Source organism: Hesperophylax consimilis, chromosome 3, assembly GCF_061612785.1.
Source record: "Hesperophylax consimilis isolate HC1 chromosome 3, BYU_Hcon_1.0, whole genome shotgun sequence".
NCBI classification, from domain to species: domain Eukaryota; kingdom Metazoa; phylum Arthropoda; class Insecta; order Trichoptera; family Limnephilidae; genus Hesperophylax; species Hesperophylax consimilis.
Genome location: NC_142838.1, coordinates 27,296,635 through 27,315,607, shown reverse-complemented (window position 1 = coordinate 27,315,607; position 18,973 = coordinate 27,296,635). Strand labels below are relative to the sequence as shown.

Here is an 18,973-nt window from a genome sequence, read left to right as displayed (position 1 = left end):
TACACTTTTTTCAGGTTTGATAAGTGTTAACTTTTATGCGCAGAATTTTGTTTTTTCCAATCATTTTTCAGAAGATTAAGTAAGGTTAGGTTACGATAACTTCAAATATTATGTTGGCTACCTGCTTATCGACGTCAATCGTCAAGATTCTGCTTTACACTGGATATATAAGTTTGATAGACATCAAAGCAATAAGTTCTTTGCTGGTGGCTCAGTTAAAATAAATTTCTAGTTAATAATTTTATTTCATAATAAACAATAATTTTAAATTTACTTTGTGTAATTTACATCATATTAATTATTTGAAAATAAAAAAGTTTACCTACACAACTATTATTTAATAAAAAATATCAACAATTTTTTTTTTATAAATACAACAATTATTTTATTTACTATTACTAAATTAATCACCGCTTGTCGTAATATTCTTGTCCATAGATACTTATTTGTCCATTTTTATATGTTTTAATTTTCAGTATAAGTTTATTTGTTTTTATTTAATTTATTATGTACCTATATAAAATCTCTTCTTAAAATTTTTCTCGGCTATAGCTGTTCTGATACTGCACTGCAGCAACTGTCAAAAATAACCTCAACGATACTCAACTATATTGAATAATGCCCGGCACAATTTTTTATGTTGCACTTATGATAGTGTATTATTGTTTATATGGATAGTTCGTAATAAATATCACTTTAAATATCATTTTGTAGGCTTTAGCAACTTGTACACTTTATTTTCTTGTCAATTTATACGGGAGCAAAATAAAAACAACATCTGTCACTCAGTTATTGTTACCTTTAAGTTTGTGATGATCAGCCCTTTCTACTTCAAACTTTTCCTTAAGGCTTTGGTTATATATATATCCGGGGTAGGAAGGTCCTCCCTGCCGTCTTTCAATCCCTTGCCTCTCTCTTTATTACACACCCCTTCAAGTGTGTACATCCTAGTTTGTCTACGTGACGTACGACCTTGAACGTACTCATTTCACGTGACGGTTCAATATAAAAAGGCTTCACCGAACGTTGTGTTGGGTTTTTGTTTCTCGGTTTAGAAACCTAGTTATCTATATATGTGTGGTATCCCTTGGTTCTTTTGAGATAGAGTGAGTTGAATTCATTACCGCTGTGTTTTAAAACCATTTCATAAACCTTATCTTCTAAGTCGCCTGCTCCCCCCACTAGCTACTCGATTCTACCTATCGTAGGGTAATGTGAATATAATAAAGTGTTAGATTTTATATATGTGATATACATACGATAAATTTATGGTGTTAGTTGTCGGCGCCATCCATGTATATTTTTTGGGAGGGGAAGGAGAGGAAAGGAAATGAATTTTTTTCAAGTTAAGACTGGCTCCTCCGCTTACCAAACAAAACTGATGGATGATAATTCGAACAAGGCAATCGATATCTGCGTGTCTGGATATCACAACCGGCCGGGTCTCCCCTTGTTCCAAATCGGCAACCTTCACGCCAGAATAAAGAAAACCAGGTCTCTTCACCAATTTCAGAATTGCCCCAATCTCAAACACCTCCAGGATAAACTACTTTACTGAGTGTAGAAGGGGAAAACCATAACATCCCTTTATCACGAATCTAGTCGCGAAAATGTGACACGTAAGGTCCTAAGTTACGTGCCACCTCTAGAAAACGTTGTAACTCCCACGTCGTCGGGGATTTACATCCCTTTCTAGGTCAATACACATATAACACACGACGATCTTGTCGACATTCTGCCTGCTTATTAACGATAGGTTGTGTGCCTACCCATTCAGCCAATTATCATGTGAGATATATGTAAGGTCTACTCGATATGCCAAATTTGGGATGAGGACTGTCTGTATTTTAATATTTGGTTCCAGTATTTATTTTATGAGGTTACTAGCATCCTCGTGTATTAGGTATGGGTAACTTCTACTGAATACCTATCCTCTCAGGTAAGGTATAAACGGATAATTGGTTTGATTTTTTGCATTTAATTTAAAGAGGCTGCCTACCTCTCGAAAGATACCTGTTGAGAAAAGTTGTTCGGTTGGTAGTTTTATTTCGGAGATTACCATCTCCCTCTTTCGACTTTAGATTTGTTTTTGTGCATCCCAATTCGTAACTTAGAAAGTCAAACAATAGATGAAAAGTATTAAATTTGTTCCGTCTGGTTGCATCCGATCGCTTTCAATTTGGGACGGCATACGCTAGCAAAACTTCCCCTTTGACTGACTGTACTCCGCGCCTCTCGGCCTATATATGAAAAGGTCGTTGACTCGTCTCTCGCTCACAGCTGATTGACAATGCGTCTAGCGTATCCCTTCTTATGGGAAGATTATTTGGGTTGCAGGCGTTGCAAACTCGGTTCCTGTACCTCGGTTGTATCCTATTATTAAAAAGGTCCTCTGAAATTTAATAAATAATATAAAAAAACTCACCCTGTTAGTCACCTCCAAATCCTCGTGTGAAACTTACCTGGTTACACTATATAGCTAAATCACTTTAATTTTCGACCTCCTCCCTACGCTTATAAAAGGGTAATTAAATATTCCTGTAAATAAAATTGTACCTCCCTAATCTGTTAGGATTCGAACCCACAGTTAATAATCTATTTAATTCTCTGGTTTTCGGTCTCCGTGGATAGAATGCCATCTCGCCAAATCAATAACTTAGCCCGATTAAACACTTCCTGCCTTTAAGTACATTCACTCTATTTTAAAACGCAATCAATATTTTTATTATTTTCATGTTTTTAAGACAAGCAATCTAGTTCGAACTGTATACGAAATCACGTTTAAATCAACACAACTTTATAACACAATCGCGATTGCACAACACCTGGCGCCCCTGAGGTGGGTTTTTACAAAACGGCGCTCTACAAATTATCCAATTATTATTATTGTCATTATTATTAATTGTTTTCCCACTGAGTCGAATCACTTTCACTTCACACAAACACCGGATCAATAATCTTTCACTTTAATTCAATATTCCGCAATATTCTCTAATACCATTTGAATTCAATAATTAACTGCAATTTCAAACAACACTTCTGATTTGTATCCCTTTCTCGGGGCTGTCAATCCACCCAAGTTCCAAACTCGACTGTCCTCCGGTCTCTCCTTTCCCGTGGGAATCTGTTTACTCAAGGCCTGTCTGTCAATAAATCTTCCGTCGTTGTTTAAACAAAAAATTTTTAGAGCACGTTATTTTATTATTTATCGTTTATTTTTGTGGATGTCCAAAACATCACAAGTTGAATGCCGATGAAGAAACCATTGGTTCTAAAACATGGGTATTGATCATTTTCATTAACCCTTAAATGCATACTGTTGCAAAACGGCAACATACCGTTCAAACCACCATTAACTCTTTGGTGTATACTTAATGCATGCCGTTTTAGAATTATCAAGTTCACGGTAATATATTTTATCGAGTGGCATCACCTTTTTTTTCTTTCGCGAATGTCAAATGTCACTTTTTCTTTAACAAAGTGAAGATTCTCGAAAATTGGTTGGAGGTTGGAATTACACTTTGGTTTTGCTGTTATTATTTTGATTTTCTTAGGTAAGTAGATACAATAATACAATACTTATATGTAATAACTCGTTTTTTTCCGGTACACTTATTAGTTTGAGAAATTTTTTTAGGTTTTTTATTTTTTTTTTCATACGTAAATTGTTCATATTATTTTTTATTAAATACATTATGTTGTAAATCTGCAACAATTTTTTTTAATCAAATATCATTAAAAAATTACAAAAAAAATAAAATCTTTATATTTCCTTGCATATGCATGTAAATATCTACAAAATATATGTTTTTCCAGAAAAATTAATAAATCATGCATTTAAGGGTTAAATTTTATTTTTCACTCTTTTTATGTCGTGCCGACAAGAATGGTGCCTAAGCGATAATGTATCAAATAAGATTATTTTGATTACAATGTGTTACTAATGTAAGTTAAAATATCAATATCTATTTTTAAACGGTATTATTTATTTGTAAATTTATATTATGTAATTAATACCATTCCTCAAAATAATAATATGAAACAGATTAAAGCCAATGAATCCACCTACATTTTACCGCCTATCCTATATTTTTAGGTTATATAAATATGGCACATTATGAAAAGCGATCGCTCAAAACATTTTTCAAACTTGGCATAATTTGCCGAAAAACGCTCCAGTGGTTAAAGATCGTTGACAATGTTACATAATCTTTCATAAAAAAACAACATCAGAATCACAGTTTCCTGTACTTCATTCACTTGAATAAATATATACATTTCTTATGTTAGATATGATTTGAGATTTTCACAGCCAAAAGTATTATCGTGATTATTTGTTATATAGATGTTATAGAGACGACGCACAGTGGGCTGAAAATCGCCTTTCATAGACATAGAGACTTGAATTTTCAAGGGTATTTTTTTGGCTAGAAATGGATTCTTTTACATGTGAGTATGCTTTGTCTAGTTTACAATATTTTATTTACACTGCAAGCCTAAAAGCATTTAAGCATTAAAATGAATCATCAACATTAAAAAGTGTTTTTTTCAACTTTGAGTATTTAAAAAAAAAATCGCAAGTTGCGCCACAATACGAAGTATGTCAAAAAATAAAAATAAATATTAGTATATCTGTGTGTAAGGATAGAATGGCCAACCTTATGATTCCAGAGATAGCCTCATTTTTAATGTCAGTGCCATACAAATTTTCTTTAAAAAATGATAATTCCTTCATTTGTACACGCAATTGCTTCGTACGAAATTTTATAGCATAGTAATGATCAGCAGAATCCATTTCTAGCCAAAAAAAATACCCTTGAAAATTCAAGTCTCTATGTCTATGAAAGGCGATTTTCAGCCCACTGTGCGACGGGCTAAGCTTAATAGATATGTGCTTAGCGTGTAGCTAAATGCCGAAATTCACACTAATTTAAATAATTATTACCTGTTCTAAAATACCGAACCTAAGAGGTTTAACGCGCCCAAAATGGTGTCACCTCTTCATACATAACCACACATCTCACCACAAACTGCGGTGACGCTGTCCGAATCGTTGTAAGAAGTAGGAAGCGTAACACGGCATAATAACTCAAAAATTAATCAAAATAATATTTTGATTTTAGTTATTATATTGAATTTAAGTACACCTAACAATTGAATTTGGGAGCCACCTCTGGGCTGGAGCCCCACAATTCTTGTGCATAGGAGGGCAGTCCATCTGATTGACACATACGCAATGTGGGCATGCTGAGTCTGTTCTACAGGTACCTATTTTATGGAGCCTCTTCTGAGGAGCTAGCAGCATTGATCCCCGGTGCACGTGCTTGAACCTCATAGTACACTAGTGGAACATCCGTTCTCAGTTGATGTTTGCTTCATGAGAACGGACCGCTTCTTCGACTCGTTTTTGTGTAAGACTGCTCGCATGTGGAAAGAGTTACCGGCACCTATTTTTTCTCATTTGTAGACCCGCATTAATAAATCCCTTCCTTACAGCTTCTATCTTAACTCACCTTACAACGGTGCACAACCGGGTGGCGACATAGCTCCCCTGCCGTTTCGCTGTACAGACAGGGGTGCTATCGCGAGGTATGACATAAAAATAAAATAAAAAAGTTTATTTTATTTTATTTGTCTCATTTCGGTCCTGTCCGTGCCACAGAGTGCGAGAATTGAGATAAATCACAGTTCTCATCCGGCCTTCTCTAGGTTGTGGTTAGGTTGTTAGATCATCGTATTATTTTCCTGTTTGATGGTCGTCTAATAAATAATAGCATGCCAACAACTGAGTTAAATCACCCATCTACAAGTCCCGCGCGAGTAGGCAGATGAGATGATTTATGTCTCATATCACACCGGGACAGACGCGAATGCTAAATTAATGGTACAACTGGAATTTCCGCTGTAATCCTACCTACCATAGTTCTAAGTCTCTCATTTTACTGGTTTTTGAACAGTTTGCAATTCTGAAAAACCTGAATTCTTTTCATCTGAAACCCTTTGAATTCGCCCTACTTTATTTCATTGAACTCTCTTTCAATTTGCAATCTTAACAACTATTAAGCAGAAAATCTGTTTTCGTGAAATTTGAAGCAGCAAAAACTCCAAAATTGTGAGAGGTCTGATGGAACTTTTAAATATACGTTTCATTAGTAAAATATTAGATCAGTCACCCAATTGTTCGTGCTAAATATATATTTTTTCTAAAATTTTTACTAAAATTCAGGCGAAGATTGCCAAGAACTGAATGCAAGTAATCTTAATACGTAAAAATCGAGCCCGCTTATGTTTCAGCTCGTAAAACTCAAAAAGTAGTCGACTGATATCGCTGAATGTTTCAGAGTTTGTTCTTATTAGTGCCAGGTGTGTTTGGAGAGTGGTTTGAATGATAGAAGAAGTCTGGGACGCCCGAAGAATATCTTTCTATTAAAGTCGATGTAATGTAGTTTTTTAAAAGTAAAATTGTGGTATGTAGTAGTGAATGGTGGAAGAATTCAGAGTTGCTCGTTACCAAAGATATTAGAAGAACGAGATATGCTATGTTGGCCGCCGGACCGTAGCCGGAGTACTACCTAATTAGGGTACTTTGAACGGTATCGGGACGTGTACGCACAGAAATCTGTTCTATGTATTAGTGCGGATACCTTAGCGCAAGCGAAGGTGTGCAGTAGTATTGGTGAACAAAACCGGCGACACTCGGCAAAACAATTCCACTCAGTACGAACTGCGCATAGCACATCTCGTTCTTCTAATATCTTTGCTCGTTACCAATAGCGCAACAGTGCGGAGTCCACTAGTCAATGATAATATTTATTACAAAATTTGGATTTTTCTATTAGTAGAAATATTAGCAAAGCATCATTCAATGATTTATCATAAACCTGCAATTAATATTCAAGATCCTTAATTATAATAATAATGTTTGGATCACTTTTATAGCACCGTTTTTTTATGAAATGAACGTAGGTCTAAATGTATAAAAGAGACATTCGTGTATGAAAGAGGCAGCATGATTATGACGACTGGTTTAAATTAGCATGTCTTCTTTTGTTTCTTTAGTATTATATTAGTTTAAAATTGTTATAATACAGGGTTTTCCAATAAGAGGTGTTATTTTGAATAGCCCGCTATTTCGGTAGATGTTACTTTTGAATCTGTCATTTTTTGACAAGTAGAAACTACGCCATTAATAAAAATGGAACGATACACGTTCATTCAACATTCAACAACGCATTGAAATTATTAAAATTCACTTGAGTGAATCAAATGCAAATCATCTTGAGTGATGAGGCCCATTTCCACCTCGGTGGCTTCGTCAACAAGCAAAATTGTTGCATCTGGGGCTCGAAAAACCCAAGAGTTATTGTTGAAAAACCTCTTTATCTTCAAAGTGTGACTGTTTGGTGCGGTTTATGGTCCGGCGGAGTCATTGGACCTTACTTTTTCGAAAATGAGGCTGTGAAACAGGCCGGAATTGGATGGTATTGATCTGGACAACGTTTACTTTCAACAAGACGCCGTTACATTCCACACAAGCAACGAAACCATTGACCTTTTACGATTGAATATCAAAATAACACCTCTTATTGGAAAACCCTGTACAATCAATGAATGGAAATTCCCAGAATCGTGATAATTGTCATTATTTGAAAAAAATTATGTTGTCAAATTACATAAGACATCTCGACTCCCAGACAACCAAGAGGTCAATGTTTGATAATTTTGAAGATTTTCCCCATTTGAAAATCATTAAGTAATTTTCTAGGAAATAAGATAAAGTTGACCCATTATTTCGAACAAACGGACACGCCCACAAGATACTTCTACCGGTTTATTTCTTCAGTGAATAAAAAAAATGTTGCAACGTTTGCACACAGAAATGAAAAAATAATACTTATAGATTTTAAAGTGAACACGAGTCTCGCTCGCGTAATGATTCCTCAGAAAAAAGTTTTTGACGTGTCTCTTGTTCATGTGCTAAAAATATTTAACCTACTTATCGTTGTTGCTTGTGTCGAGGTTATCTTATCTAGATTTTCCTGATATTCCGTCCTAGTTTTTGTAGGTTATGTAGTAAGATTTCAAAGATATGTATAAACTGCAGTACAGTTTGGCAATAAAATGTAAAAATGTATTTATTATTATTTATTTATTTGGTACAATATTTTTTACATTTTAAGTTTTCCAGTAATGTAGGCCTCACTGGGTGGCTTGCCCGTGCTGAGGCCTTCATTTTAAAATATGAAAATATAATCTACATAATAAATTTAAAGAGAAAAGAATACATAAAATTAAAGATACATAATACATAATAATATATTTAAAATTAAAAAAATAATACATTGAAAATAATCTGTGAGTGATGTGTGTTTATATTGGTTTGTGTGTTACGTGTAGGTTTTATTTATTTTTATTTTATTTTTATTTTATGCTACGACATTTTGGTAATATTGTCTTTTTTGCTCTTTAATCCATTTTGTAATTTTGTGTGTGAATTTATTTTTATGTTCCTCAATTTTAATTTCAGGTTTTACACTGTTGAAAGCTTTTATAGCATGGTATTGGTAGTGTCTTTGTCCAAAGCTTGAATTTACTGTCGGAGTTTTTATGTTTTCTTTGTACGCTTGTCTAACTGGTCTGTTAGTGTTTCTTTGTATATGTTGAGATTTAATTTTTTTGTCAAAAATGTTGTTTAGTAGTGTTTTAACGTATAATTGGCGTATATCTAGTACGTCACAGTATTAAAGTGAAACAATTTTTATCATGACTATGACAACACCGAGTAAAGACAATTTTGTAAAATATATAGCATGTATTCAGGTGTGAGGTTATGCTTGACTCCCATATTTGGCAATTTGATATCTGACATTTTTATTTCGTTTTAATTCTTAAATTGCGCTTGTCTTTCACGAAATTATTTATTTTTAATGTGTTATAAACAAAGCATCAAAAATCATTCAAAATTATCTCGATTACAAGGCGTTAAAAAATATAATTTTCAATTTTTAAATTGCCTTAAAATGTAGGTAGTTAACAATAATTTCTGAAAATGGTGTACATATTGTGAAAAATATGCTTTTGTACGATGACCGGATAAATCATCACAATGATAATTCATCACATATTTAAAAAGTTATATAAAGTCATGGAAAGTGATGAAACAAAAACTTTATTAACTGGGTAGGTAAGGTTAGGATACATTTTTTTTTCATCGTTTCTAATGACTTTATATAACTTTTTAAAAGTGTGTTGAATTGTCACTGTGTTGAGTTATCATGGAACCCTTTTGTACATAGTTCGCCTTCGATTACTTCTGAACTATCTTGGTTTAGCCATCTGAAGAAATGCCTTTTATTTATGTATATCTATATTATTTGTTTGTCAGACTGTTTCTTCAACTTTCAAACTCCTTCCTGCAACACTATTACTTTTTTTACCTTTGAACCATCTCGGTATTGCTATTGAAAGCAATTTAAACGATTGCAGTGCCCCCTATGTTTCCTCATTTACTTGTCAGACTGTAACTCTAAGCTGCAGTCAGTACCAATATACTGCGATGGGTAAATACACCTTATGACGGTGAGTTAATCATCAAATACCGCGGTGTACGTATGTATGGCTGACTGTTGCTCGCTAACTTGCCTCTGACGCTGGTTTCGCTTCGTATTCATGTTATAAGTTTGAAGTTTAGTATTAGTGTTGGTTCGCCGGGCATGCCGCGTGGTTGTCGGCGCAACAATTGACCAAATTACTGCTTCGGTAGGAGATCGCGCCACCTCTCAATTACCCCTCCAAGTGGCACGAACCAATTATTATGAATATCGATCACATTATTTCAGCTGTCATTTTGTTTTAGTACCTACTCAGAGCGCTCTTGAGTCCGCGTGTGCGCACCGCACGGCGTCAGTCCAACACAAAATTTGCCGCCAAAAATTATAAAAGTAACAATTTTGTTTTTTCTAAACTGTTTTTTTTTTTGTGATTTTCAGACGCCTCAGAATCAAAAAGTCCCCGTCCATCAAGAAGATTCCTTGTCTTTGCAAATAACCGAATCTGCATGCAGCAAAACCTTGGATCAAACTGAGCGTGAATTTTAAAAATAGTTTTGTGTTTGTTTATTTACCATCAGTGTTCGTGTGGGAGCTTTTAGTTCATCTTGAAGTCTCTTTTAAATCGCAAAAATTCTCTTTTAAAAAAAAATTGAAAACAAGTTAGTATTATTGTCTCGCTGTGAACATATGTGATATATTCATTAATTTTTTTTTTAAATTTAGCACGCGCTGCCGATATTGATAATGTGATTTAAATCAACAAGTTTAATTTGAATAAACTCACGTCGAGGAATCAAATTTTAGTTCACGCTACCAGATATCTGTCTGCATCGCGTCTAGCCGCGAGCCGGCAGTACCGCAGTAAACCCAATTCGGGTGACTTTGAACGGAGTCAAGAACATCGTGACCTTGAACGGGTGCTCGATCGAGAGTAAAAGATAACAGAAGTCAGGATGACGACTAACTCTACATACGCCATGAAGAACGATTTCGACGCGGAGACTCCCGATAAGCCCAGTACACCGGATGCCATCAAAAGTCTGGGCAAGCCGACGGAGTACAAGCTGTACACGAGGCGATGGCTGGTGCTGGCCATCTTCGTGCTGTACTCGGCCTCCAATGCCATGCAGTGGATCCAGTACTCCATCATCGCCGATGTCATCATGGAGTACTACAATGTGAGTGCTATCTGGGTCAACTGGACTTCAATGATCTACATGATCACCTACATCCCTCTCATCTTCCCCGCCAGCTGGATGCTAGACAAATATGTAAGTATCCACTAATTCATTTAAACTTCAAACTCTTATTCTGCTGATATTTCAAAGAAAGGTGCTCCGAAGAACTAGCGTCATTGATACATTCTACACAGTTGAACAGCCGGAAGATTGGAAAAATATTTTGACATTTGTTTCTTAAGAGGAAGCTACAAGCCAAAAATCTTTATTTATTTTTCGGAATAACTTTATTGAGTAAAACCTCAAATTGTAATATTTAAATATTGAAGACAATATTAGTGATTTCTAAACGAAAATCTGAGACAGAAAAATCAGAAAAGGAAACGGTCACATCTGGGACTCGAACCCAGGACCCTTGTCTTTCCGTGACAGTGTGGATTGCATTTAGTTCGGGTTGAATCTTGCGATCATACATAAAGATAGTTGCCAGTAAAAATGTGCGGTGAAAAAATGAAGACAATGTTAGTAGTTCTTATTCGAAGTATGATACAGTTAAAAGTGACCGAGGGGAATAGGGTCCCATTAGCTCAGTTGGTAGAGCACTGTCACGGAAAGACAAGGGTCCTGGGTTCGAGTCCCAGATGTGACCGTTTCCTTTTCTGATTTTTCTGTCTCAGATTTTCGTTTAGAAATCACTAATATTGTCTTCAATATTTAAAAATCTTTATATTCTTGGTATATCTTATATCGTAGGTAATAGGCATTAAAATCGCTTGACAAAGGGAGTCTAGAAACGTTCGATTTCAAGCACAAAACTGGTTTTTATTTATTTTGTAAATAATTTTATAAGAAAGCAAAAAAGTTAATCAAGTGAAACTGTCACAGATAATCTTAGCTATAATACTGTATTTTTAACGAGTTGTTTCTTTTATGCGTTCATACATTTCTATTGAAAGAAAATATTTTTTAGTAGTTTACATCTTAGCTATAATACTGTATTTTTTAATGAGTAATTTAATTTTGTATTTTGTATTCTACTCAAGCGAAGCGATAGGAAAACTTTCAATTTATCTAAAGCATATTTTTTGGAATTCATAACGTACACCAATTCGTTATAAAGATTAATCAAAATAGTGATTTGGCATTAAACTTCGCCTTAAGAAATCGGATCTATTGCAGCGCATCTGTGGAACTATTTGCTGTAGTTTATTAAATCTATCTTATGGTCTTAAGGATGCACCTTAATACAGGTCCTGAAGGAAACTTCGAGTGTGGAGTTAATACTGTGTACTTAAGGTATAAAATTGTTATGAAATAGCTATTTTTGAGGTAGAATAGGTTCTGAGACACTTTCGAAGCTTATATACGCTTTACCACTAATAAATTATTACGCTACTACGATATGGAGTAATCCATTAACACAAGAGCTTGCAAACTATTTAATAATGTGTAGGTATTTGCCTCATTTACATAATATAATAATTCACCGTTACAAACGATGTAAGTTATGTGATACTCCTTGTCATCATAAATCTGCTGTCAAAATATATATGAATATTATTACGGATGTACAAAATTCACATAAACAACGCATGGTTTAATAAATAATAATAATAATAACCTGACAATATTTTAAAATCTTCTACTACCCCGTAATAAGCGGAAAATGTTGCTTGTGTTGTGATGGAGGACTTAGTCAGCCGAGGAATTGAACACACCACGCCCGGGTGAGACCCAAACGCGATGCCAACTGAGCCGCTGACCGTTGTTTTAAACGCTTATTAATTTTAATGAAGGAAACAATAGTTTTGTCTTCTTTAATTCTATGAAAGAAGGATGTTCAAGAAAATTACTATTTAGAAGAGCAAAGTCTAAGGCCCAGTATATCAGTCGGTCCGTATCCTCGCTATGGGATTTTGATGTTATTAATTAGAGGTTATTAATTATGAGGTATGAGGAACATGTTAAAAACAGGTCACAGTGGTGCTACTCGAGGCTTCGTCTATTGTACAATATAAGAGATAACATATCAGTGAAACTACGCAAGATTATTACTGATAGTCTTGTTCTCTCAATATTGGACTATGGAGACTCAGTTTACGGTCCATCTTTATTGAAAAAAACCCAAAAACAAGTACAACGAGTCCAAAATGCATATGTCCGATATTGCTATAATGTCCCGAGACGCGAGCATATCTCGCCTTACCTCTATCGGCATCGAATACTAAATATGTCGAACAGAAGGAAGTTACATCAAATGTGTCAACTGTTCAACTTGATGAATTCAAAGGTTCCTTCCTATCTGTTTGACGGAATGCAGTGGTCCCGTGACTCACATGCACATAGTACACGCCAAAGAGACCATTTACTTGTTCTCCCCAAACATAAAACTGCTGTTTTTGAGGGTAGTTTTAGCTACTCATCGTCAAAACTTTGGAATAAAATACCACTGCCTATTCGAACAACAATATCGTTGCAGTGCTTTAAGAAGCTCTGCAGCGAATGGTTGCTGACAGCACAGTCAACCGAACAACATCATAATTGATCGAATTTAAAATGAAAGGGACACCTACTTGTGATTATTTTTTATTTTATTTTATCTGTGTATTTTATGTCAATTTCATCCTGAATTTATATTTTATTTTATTTTAAAGAAATTTGTATTTTTTATATTTCATTTATTGAATTAGTTTGAATTTTGATGTTTTATTTAAATTATTAATTAAAAATTAAATTAAATCTATTATTAATTGAAAAATTGAATTATATAATTATTACTTAATTTTTTTATTTAAATTAAACGATTTATAACACATTATATTAAAGGCACTGCTGAAAACCAGCTACATTCCCGGAGAAATCCGGAATGTACAGCTGAGCAGTTGCCCTTTTGACAATATAATTATCTAAATGTATGTATACAAACTATATGCAAACATGTAAAAATTATTGTCAAATAAACGTTTTTATTATTATTATTATTATAATTGATAATAAATCTAAAATGGACAAAAAGTCTGGTAAGTTATAGGAGGGATTTCCCAATGTTCTGACGGTGTTTTCAGCGGTTTCTTCGTCATATTTTCATAATTAGTGCATTGACTCCAGCACACAAATACTATTTAAAATTCAATCAGCACCGTACTGATGTACTGAACTTTATCAAAAAATCAACTCCTAAATTAATCCCGCCTAAAACATTTGACATTTTGGGAGCTCTCGATGCTCTCGATATTCTGATGACAGTAGAGAGCACAGATATACCACTCACGTAGACAGTTATTTGGTTTTACACAGAAAAATTAAGCATATTCCTTCATTAAAATCAAAGACAACACGTGTAATATTACTGATATCTATTTAAAGAGATTGTATTCCAAGCCGCGCTAAGCTCGACATTCCAACCAAGCCAAGCTTTAAATCAATCGATATACCCGGCCTAAGTTAAACAAATGCTTTACTTCTGGGAAGGGGTGTTGTTTTTGTATCTTTTTGTGATTGAATTATATGAGTGTCTTATACTTCTGAAATTTGACCATTTTTCCGTCTGAAGTTAGCTGAAAGGCATGACTTTTTAGATTTGATAAAAATGTTTATATTATTTTTTATTACTGTCCTCGAAGACAGGAAAAATGTATATACAAATATATAAATCTCAATTACTTTCATTTTTAAATACTACTAAATATTTTCGATAGTGAAATAACTGGAAATCTACTCACTTACGATCCGACATCCGACAGAGCTAAAACTCGAAAAAATTACGTGTTTGGTTTATTTTCTAGCATAATTATTTTAATATTTTTATCGATTTTCCTCGGTACTGTTTATCGTCTTAACAACAACCAGTTTTAATATTAGATCATGAAAACCTGTGATTTATGTGTCACTGTTTAGTGGTCATGTATAACAAATTAGTTCCGTCATCCATTGTTAAGAAAACTTTTTTTTTCCTGATGAAAACTAATCATTATGTTCAGTGATCTCTAAACATACAAAATAACATAATTTTACATGTTTATAAAAAGATATCAAACCAAAACAATGGTATTATTCTTTAGCCAACAAAAAATATGCGAATTCCTCAGCACAGGTTCTCCTATTGATGTGTTTATAAAACACTACCACTAAACTATACGAAATCCATGGTCGAGTGGTAAGGCTCTCGAATATCAAGCTGGAGATGGCGGGTTCAAATGCCGGCGTGCGCAAATAAATTTTATTTCACAAATTACTCATTTAAAATAATGAAGAGTATATTTGCGGAACGTTCCAGAGCGGAAGATACTGTCAGTATCACCCAGGGGTTAGATCATCATTCAGAATTGAAACGTTGCTTGAAATGGCTTTGGCCGTGTTTGGTGACCAGCTCTAAATAGCCAGGCACTTCCCCACCTTCTTCTCCCTCATCTCCTCCCCCTAACCGCTGCCTTCATTTTAAAATTAAAAATATAAAACAACTTTTTTTTTCGGATCTTCAATAGATCTAGGATATTCAATTTGCAATCTTAACCTTTATAATTTTGGCAAGATTTTTTTCTTATCTACTTTTTAAATTAGCATATTTTCTATCACAGTATACCTATCTTATAATGGGTCTAATAAAATAATGTTTAGTTTTCATTTGTATGGTTCCGTGGTAACAACACGTTTATTTATTTTATCTAAAAAAAGAATGCATTACATGCAACTGCTAATACATATCCTTATCATATAACGTGGTACTAGGTGCTTGCATAAATCATATTTTTGCCACAAAATTTATGTTTGAATGTCAAATATGACGACGTTATTTCACACGGCATTAATTTAATTGTCCTGCTGTTATTTTGACTGCTGATACCGCAATAACCACCAAAGTGATAATTTTCAATGTTATGCTCTGCACTGAGATTTCCAGACTATTCAAGTTACTGGCGGTGAAAATGCAAAAATGAGTATAACAAGTTTTAGTATATTTATTTTTTCTAAATATAAAATTTATTCGTGTTTGCAGTTTTTAAGTTACTATTCAGTTACAGATGTAAAAAACATCGTTTACCCTAAAATAAAGCCAGAAGTTTAATGACGTAAGTGAAGCAGCCGTGCACAAAAATTTGATACGCTGCCTCTGGTGTATTGGATACACCTGCGGTTAAACTTTCCTTATCAAATCTCTAAAATAAATTTGGATGATAAAATCTTAACGACATAAGTGATGAAGTCCTGTAAAAACAATATTCAGCGCACGTCCAGGCGTAATGGACGGACCTACGGTCGACTTTGCCCTAGCAGGAATAGTATATCGATCATTCCGTAGGGTTTATTTTAATTATTTCTGATGAACGTATTACTAAAATTTAAAATGTTTCTAGAGGGATCCCTGGGGAAGTTACAAATTTAACGTCTAGAAAAATAAAATATGGTGCTTACCGCAAATTTTAAAGTTGAAAAACGTTTAATAAAATTTTGAAACCATTCTAAATCAAATATTTTTATGGTATGGTCCTGTTTTAATTAGTCTAAATATACTTTTTAGAAAGAAAAATCTATATTTTATTTTTTGGAATAACCTAATGAGTAAAACCTCAAATTGTAATATTTAATTATTGAAGACAATATTATCGATTCCTAAACGAATACTTGAAACAGAAAATGATACGGTTACATTTAGGACTCGAACCCTGGACCCTTGCATTGTCTTCAATAATTAAATATTACAATTTGAGGTTTTACTCATGAGGTTATTCCAAAAAATAAATATTCATCCTAGACTTGCAGATAAAGTCAATAGATGTCGCACATTAAAATAAAAATAAGGTATATTTATCTAAGACACTGTCTAGATTGCATTTAGTTCGAGTTGAATCTTGTGATCATACATAAAGACAGCCAATTAAAATCTGCGGTAAGGAAAATGAAGGCAATGTTGGTAGTTCTTATTCGAAATATGATACAGTTATGTCATGACCAAAGGAGATAGGGTCCCATTAGCTCAGTTGGTAGAGCGGTGCCCCGGCAAGGCAAGGGTTCTGGGTTCGAGTCCTAGATGTGACCTATCTTTTTCTGATTTATCCGTTTCAAATATTCGTTTAGGAATCGCTTATATTGTCTTCAATAACTAAAAACTATGTATTCATCCTCATATTGCTTATGGGTTTCCGTAAAAAAATTCAATTTACGCAATTTATGAACGCGTAGATTACAACGTATCTTACGTTTGCCCTTAATAATTATCTGGATGCAAATGTATTTTTCAAAATTGATTCATTAAGCACGAGTTGTTTCAAAGAATTTGAACAATTCATCAAATTTCAATGTTGATTTTCAAGTTATGTGAATGTTCTATTCAAGTTCTGTTATTATATTAATATTGGCCAGTTACGTAGACAAATTTCAGATTCGATGTTGGTGTGTAAAATCGTTAACAATATTACTGACAGTATTGACTGACCTGAATTATTAAACAGAATTGATTTGAAAGTACCCATACGGCACACACGTTCGTGTAATATTTTTAATAAAAACACCGTAATCAACAAGTAATTCAAATCAAAATGCTTCCCTTAAAAGACTTTGTCAACATAAAATAACATTTATTTTTTTATTGTTTTTTAAGTTTATAAGAAAAGGTTTTTTATGAATAGCACAAACGATAACAAATCATTATAAGCTATAATTAGTCGCTTGAAATATCCATACAAATTGAAAATATCTCCCGAGTAAAAACAATGCCGCCGACGGGAATTGAAGCCACACCTTCTGGTGTCCGGTCAGGTGCTCTGAGACTACTGAGCTATGTGGGCTTATTTCCAACACGCAAAATAGTTCAATATGTACTAAAACTTCAATCAACAATTACTGCTCATTATATAATAAGTTTTTGTTCACAATTTTGATTCTAATGAGCATTATTTCACTATTATATTATAATCCATAATGTATAAGTAAAATGCGAAAATCTATAAATGGTTTCTCGGTAAGTAAATTGCACATACCAACCACATTATACACTGTTTTCCCTAAGATAAAAGTATCGTAAATAACCTGCAGAAATTCATTTAAAACCTTGATTTCTAAAGGGCTCATCAACTGTAATTATCAGACATCATGAAATCTAAGCGCTCCGACAAAGGATAAAAAAATACAATAGACGTATTCATTAAATAACAGCAAGAAAATCACTGTTTATCCTTTTCAAAAAAATTACACTCCTACTCAGAAATTTTTAAATTTGTGACAATTTTTTACTCCACATAAAAGGCCCTGATGAAAATAATTTTCCTCGAGGTCTATATCATCTTTTGGGGTGCTATGTAGTGAGTATTTTCAAAGATAGGAAGAAGAGGAAGTTCTGGGAAGGAAAAAGGTATAAAGGGTAAGTGTGTCCAGAAGTGACGGATGTATGAATCTATCCCTCCTACTGAGCTGCAAGGGTCTGAAGAGTCCTGAAGAAGTTAAAGGTCAAGGTCTCCGGATCTTGCCCACCACTCAGCTTATGGACAGACGCCACCGAGACCTTGACAAACCTCAACCCATGAACCCAGGCACAAGTCACCATTATTATATTCAGAAATAAATAAAAGGAAGTCGTATTGCGTGGCAACAACGTGGATTCATATATGTATATACAGGGTGTATCGGCACTAACCCGACAAACTTTAACCAGCTATTCCTTAACACATTTGGAGTAAAAAAATTTATGGGCACTTTGCTGTCCGGTAGCATTTTTTTTTCAATTAAAAACAAAAAAAATAAAAATTTCCACACTCCATCACTGTCATTGGCATTGCTTTTCGTGTTCAACAGCTGTTATAAGCAAGTATGTCGAAAAGCGTCTTCGCTCTTTCGCACACACTAAATAATAATAGTTAAAAATGAGACGAATGGTGCCGTGCCATTTCGTTGTGATTGTAAAAGCGCGCCAATATAGGTACACACGTGCATTATTCAACGGAATTCGAATAAAATATTGCCAGATGGGTTTTCAAACTTTGACAAAGGATAAAACAGTGGTGACATGTGGTGAAAATATGAATAATAATTTTTTTATTAAAAAAAACGTTACCGGACAGCAAAGTGCACATTAGATTTTTTACTCCAAATATGCTAAGGAATAGCTGGTTAAAGTTTGTCGGGTACGTGCCGATACACCCTGTATATAATAGCTGACGTGCACCCGGTGTTGCTGGATTTTTATTTGATTTCTTTAAATATAATATGCATGCATTATATATGTAAAACTTCCGGAAGAAATTCTCTAAA

The 18,973-nt window shown here is 34.0% G+C and overlaps 1 protein-coding gene across 4 annotated transcripts in view; it reads left to right on the top strand.

Moving 5' to 3' along the window:
* HisT (Histamine transporter) overlaps window positions 1–18,973 on the top strand; it is a 163,376-nt gene that overhangs the window by 60,191 nt on the left and 84,212 nt on the right. For 2 of the 4 annotated variants that reach the window (XM_089650011.1, XM_089650000.1), the window contains exon 2: window positions 9,990–10,822. In XM_089650011.1, the coding sequence (XP_089506137.1) occupies window positions 10,505–10,822 (318 nt within the window). In that variant the 5' untranslated portion in view covers window positions 9,990–10,504. The other 2 variants (XM_089650006.1, XM_089650015.1) reach the window with 2 other exon arrangements.